Source organism: Ictalurus punctatus, chromosome 10, assembly GCF_001660625.3.
Source record: "Ictalurus punctatus breed USDA103 chromosome 10, Coco_2.0, whole genome shotgun sequence".
Lineage (NCBI taxonomy): Eukaryota > Metazoa > Chordata > Actinopteri > Siluriformes > Ictaluridae > Ictalurus > Ictalurus punctatus.
Genome location: NC_030425.2, coordinates 2786121 through 2792120, shown reverse-complemented (window position 1 = coordinate 2792120; position 6000 = coordinate 2786121). Strand labels below are relative to the sequence as shown.

Below are 6000 nucleotides of genomic sequence, written 5' to 3'. Positions count from 1 at the left end.
GCCGTTTTTACACCATCATGTCCCCGTCACTATACTATTTTGGTATTTTCGCTCCTCTGTGTCATCTACTTCAATGTAGTTCAGGCTTCTTCGTTCACTGATGAGTTGAAGGCGAGTAGGGAGCAGGGATTTTTTTTTCTTTTTTGAAAGGACAGGGGTACTTCAGGATCGAGAAGCGTGGTTCTAAAGGAACATTAAAATGAACCCCAAAATGTAAAAGGTTTGAGAATTTTATTGAAATTCTAAGACAAATTTCAGTCCCAGTCCTGAACATTAAAAAAAAAAAAAAAAAAAAAAAAAAAAAAAGCACGCTTTGGGTTTCAGCATTAACATTAAAACTTATTTTCAAAAGCCTCCCTTTTTTTTTTTTTTTTTGTTAAAACAGCAGCATACTTCATCTTACACTACCCTATAAAACAGGTCATTTGGCATATTTTGATGCTAATTTCACTGACAGCATTACTAAAGCAAAATAAAATAAATACTGAAATTAAGACCAATTGAAGATTGAGGTGAGTCCTAAAATAATTCATGGTTGTAACAGTGTTATTGTTTGCAGCTTGCACCAATTAGCTTTAGCACCAATTAAAACTATTTCCAGGAGAAAAATGAAAAAAATCCTGGTGGTTTGTAAAGACATGATTCTATTAAAAATGTCATTTAATTTTAAAAGGGGTTAAGATTTCTACCAAGATCTACAAATATCTCTTCACCTAACCAGCCCATCAGAATGCACGGTCAAATCAAATAAATGCCAACCCAATACTGTAATCATAAGAAATTGAAGCTAATACAAAATGAGCAGTTGCTCCTCACACTGATGGGGAAACAATGGAGGGTATATTCTGTTCTCTAGTCTCAAACGTTGGCAGAGACGCATCTCATCAGGTTTTATTAGAGTCGGAATACCCTTCTACAGTAGTAATAAAACTATGGTACAAGTTCTGGTCTTTTTTTTTTCTTTTTCTTTTCCTGAACACATTCACAAAAGCATGCATTAAGATGGATAAGACGGAGATCTCCTTGCAGCAAAACCCAGGTAAGAGTAACAGCAAAAGGCTGTGCAAAGTGCAGAATTTTAATATTTAAACATAAAAAGCTCAATATCAGAAAAGATTCTTCAGGTAAGATTGAACAGGTGAACTATTTCTAGACAGCTGTCAATTTTAAAATCATTCTTCAGACATCTTTACAGACATGATAGGAGCTCAGACTCTGTTCTCGATTTCAATGCAACTGAAAGGTGAATACTAAGGATGACAAATACTCAGAGACTGATCCTGCATTATGGGTTAGCCGTCATTTCAAAATGCTGGCGCTTAAATAAGTTCAGTTATATAACTGCATGGGGTGAATTGGGGTAAGGGTGGGGAGAGGTCTTCGTACATATTTTTCCAAACTGCAGTCGATATAGAGCTCTACGTTACCAAAAAGGGCTAGCAGATAAAAATACCAGTACAGCACATATCCAGCTCATACTCCTGCTTACTCCCTGGATCTCACCATGTGTGCACAAGTCTTGATACTTTAAAGGGATATAGCCATATTTGAGGGATCTTGTATATAATTTACCTGATAAACATGACTTGAAAACCAAGTCCATCAAGGCTGGTGTAATGCTTTAGCACATATTTAATAGTACTAGGTAACTTCACATAATAGAAGAGCGGGCACAAACACAGACGGCTGCAGTCATTGCACATGACTATCGCTCTGACACACACCCAGGCTCTTAATTAAATAAGGAAAAATGACCACCTTTGGCATAGCAGGTTCAACCAAGCCAGAAAGTAAATCAACAGCATACAGTCAAAGCCTTTACACACAGACACCATTGTCCCACCTGTAGGCATATCATCAACATCCATTGCATGGAAGAGACCGGTACAAAATCACACACAGTGTAAAATAGGCTAAACTGGCTTGGCTTGAGATTTTCAGGAGAGTCCCTGCGTAAGCCAGAGAATAACCTTAATGAATTCATGAACTGCAAACTATGGACTACCTGGAACCAAAGGCAGCATTTGCATAAAATACTGTTATTTTTTTTTTTTAAGCTTGGAAAAAAGTTTAGAGCTCATACTGAGGAGTGTACAACAGATCTGGTATAAACCCCCAGGAAGACGAAAGAATAAATAATAATATGAGTACCTTCCATTCAATATATGGGGAAACATGGTATTTCTCTTAATTTTTTTTTAATAAACAAAGTACGAAACTTTGAGAAATTGGTTTCAGTGTTGCCTGCCCCAGTTGATAAAGCAAGGGGAAAAAATTCCAAGGTCTTCTGTTTTTTTTTTATAGGAGACCTATGTGCTATTAGAGAGGGAACCGATGCCCAGAAGACTTTTCCATATGCAGTGTAAAACACCACCCACCCAACCCCCTGCAAAAATGGGGGGTGGGAAGGAAAAAGAAAACTGATAACTGCCTGTAGTGCCCTCTTTATGGTGGTGGTGGGGGAGGGGGGGAGCAAGAATACTCTCTTTATGGCCATTTTTCTCTAGAGCAATTGCTGTTTTAGAGCAATCCAGAAAAAAAGAAATAAAGAAAACTCCCCAGAATCCAGAGTTTCTCTCTCATGGTCTTGTTTCCAGAAGGTAAAAAGGGGGGGAAGGGGGGGGGGGGGGGGACACCACACACACACACGATTAGTGCCAATGCTGAATTTGCTGCTGATCATATTCTGCTATAAGTTTCTTTATATGTGCCAGTTTGTTGTGGAGATATTCACAGCGGTTCCTCTCTTGGCTGTAGTTGGGATTAGTCTGTGAAGAAACAATGGGAGACTATGATGAGTATTCTGTACAAACAGCACATATCCACATACTCACATGTCTGTGGGATAGATCTTTGGTAAAGTGGAATCAAGATAGAAATGTTACTTCTAAATTTATCAAACTTTTCAGCTCGTAAAATGCACCAATGGATTATCATCTATCAGACAGAAGTCCTGCCTTCCCCAATACACTGAAAAACAAAAGCTGTTGAAAAACATATGCAAAAGAATTGTGTGTTGGAAAAGTAACTGTAAACACTAGGCATGGCTGTGATTCGGTGATTAGCCCACAGGGCGAGTGCCATAGATAATCACAGCTGTGCTGTATTCAGGATAACCGCACTCTTCTTGCGCCATACTGCTTAAATCAATGACACGTCACACATTTTCACAATTTTAGATTTTCCAATGTCCAAGAGACAAGCTAAGTCATGATAAAACCGTCATTCTCTCACAAGTCTCTCAAATAAGAAGAGGCTACAACAGGTTAAGAAACAAAACGTGTTCTGTTTTTTTCTCCACGGAAACCGTGGCTGTCCACGTGCGAGTACAAAATGAAAACACTTTCCCACACTGGGAAAAGGTGTACTAAGATAGCGGTCATTGCTAACTCACCAAGGATCTGAACATTTCAATTACTACTGTGAATAAAAAGACACATTAAAAGATCTCAAATGTGCTCATAAATTTACACACCCCTTGCAGAATCGACAAAATGTTAATCCCCCCCCCCCCCAAAAGTAAGAGGGATCATAAAAATTGCATTTTGTACGGCCCTGAATACGAGTCCCTCCGTGTGAAAAGATGGATCTCAGCATCATATAGCCGCTGTTGGAAAGGGGGTCAAACATGTAGAAGATGCTGGAAAAGTAAAGAATGTGCAGAACCCGGAGGATTTTTCTGAAGAACAGTGGGCAGTTTAACTGCTCAGGACAAACAAGGGACTCAGGAACAACTCTCACAACACAAACAGTCGTCGATCATCCAGGTAACGACACACAGTATTAATAAACAAGCGTGTGTAAACCTCTACAAATATATTTTTCTGTGTAATATATACTTTTTTGATAGACAGTATATAATTGGCCCTGGTGATCGGACGTTTTTAAACCATTGAAAAATAGCCTTTATCGGCTGATGCATCGGCGCATCTCTAGTAAATTCAGTTATTGTTGTGTCTTGTGGACTATATGTAAACATCTGTTATGTGAAATAGTTTATTCTGGACAGAACTAAAAAAAAAAAAAAACCTAAATTTATATACAGTTTTTATGATCCCTCCTATTTTTTTTATTTATTTTTTATTATTATTATTATTAACATTTTGCAGATTCTGCAAGGGGGTGTAAATTTACAAGCACAACTGTATAATACCTGATATTTCTCAGAAGTTTACCAGGAACATAACTGAAAAACAGCCACAAGAGCTGTCTTGAGCAGGTATTTATGATTTCCCTGGGTGCCCAATATTATCCCACTTTAAAACACAAAGCTTTACAACTTACCTTTTTTATTTTGCGATACTCTTGAAGTATTTGATTGTGGATTGTCTGCAAAAATATAAACCAATATCAATACTTGAACTTTTCTTCATTTTGTAGTGTTACAACCTAGAACCGAAATGGACTGAATCTACACAAACGATCGCAAAATAGTAAACAGTGTGCGTGGGCGGGTGTCGGTTTGCAAAATTAGGCGCAGGGGCGTGGTCAAGCACCACTCGTGAGCAGTCTTGGAGGGGGAGGGGCTAATCTCATGAATGAGTGCACACCTGTGTGTGATTAACCATACTCCTTTATACGTAGCGTCCAGCAGAATATGGATGAAGTACAGAGAGAGCCGACGGTGCCGAGCAGTGCAGCTTTCCTCATCAGTGTCCTGCTGAGCTCGTGCGGATGAGTTTTGGAAGCTTTATGTTATTTCAGTTAGCCAAGAGCATCAAGTCCCTCGCTAGCTTACACCAGGCCCGTCAGCAGGTTTGACATCCTCAAACAGACGAGACTGGTTCAGTGAATTAATCAAAACCTTCAAAATATTATTCCTAAATGTGCACACAATGATGCTCAGAACTGGGATAAGTGGCAGTCTGAAAAGTCCCACAAGCAGCCAGGAGCTTCTCCCTGTTCGAATTATACACGGGCATAAGCCCCATGGTGTCTTAGATTTCATCTGGGAAAAGTGGGAGGATGGCCCTTCACAGAGCAATGTGAACAAAAGATCTGTTAAGACTGGACTGTGTACAGTGCCGCCTCGCAAAAGTATTCACTTGCTGCAAAAGGTAGCTCTACAAAGTATTGACTTTGGGGGGTGAATAGTTATGCACAGTGAAGTTTTCTGTTTTTTTTGTGTCTTATTTCTAACCTGTTCCACAATAAAAGAATATTTTACATCTTCAAAGTGGTAGGCATATGCCAAAGATGCCAAGAGGGGTGAATACTTTCGCAAGGCACTGTAGGACAGGTACATGCCTCTGCTAGCACAAGGAGGAGTTTCTACAAACAGACCATAAGGATCTTCAACTTAATTATATACAATTAATCAGTATTCCTAACCAGACTCTTCAAGCACTGCACCTACACACATTTATACATCAGGGATTACTGCACATGTACAGTTCCTTCTCCTCCTTCTTATTAATGATTTTTTAAACTACCTATTCTATTCTAATTTGACTTTATTCTCCATTTTATTGTATTATTTATTTAACAGTATTACTTGAACAGTCAGTGTTACCCAATTGACATTTCACTCCACACACCTTGTCTATGTGACAAATAAACACTCGGAACTTGACTTTTCAACAGAGTGGGACCGGGAACCTGGTCAGGGCTGAGCGCAAGATTCATGGAGCCAAATAAGGACCAAAAAAAAAGGTTGAGAAAAGCTGTACCAGTGTGCAACAGGACAAGGACCCTAATCATACTGCGAACGCTACACTGGAGTGGATCAGAACCATGAAACTGAAAGTGTTAGTACGGCCAAGTCAAAGTCCACACCACAGTCCAACTGAAAATATTTAGCAAAACCTGAACAACATTCTCCAGTCAATCTGACAAAGCTTACGCAACCAACAAATGACAACAAAAATTTTTTTGCTTTTGTTTAATTAACCTGTGTGTTTTGCACCTTTAATTTTTAAACATCAAATGACAAGAATCTAAATGAAGTCCATTTCAATCCTAGGCTGTAAAACAATTGAGCAGCTTGTAAAGTGAAATGAA

At 38.9% G+C, this 6000-nt stretch overlaps 1 protein-coding gene across 3 annotated transcripts in view; it reads right to left on the bottom strand.

Moving 5' to 3' along the window:
* Positions 1-1057: 1057 nt before the first annotated feature.
* ell (elongation factor RNA polymerase II) overlaps positions 1058-6000 on the bottom strand; it is a 29848-nt gene continuing 24905 nt past the window's right edge. For all 3 annotated transcript variants that reach the window (XM_047158247.2, XM_017477676.3, XM_053683202.1), the window contains 2 exons: positions 4285-4329; positions 1058-2768 (listed from right to left, as the gene is read on the bottom strand). In XM_047158247.2, the coding sequence (XP_047014203.1) occupies positions 2652-2768; positions 4285-4329 (162 nt within the window). In that variant the 3' untranslated portion in view covers positions 1058-2651. The remainder of the gene's footprint in view (positions 2769-4284; positions 4330-6000) is intronic.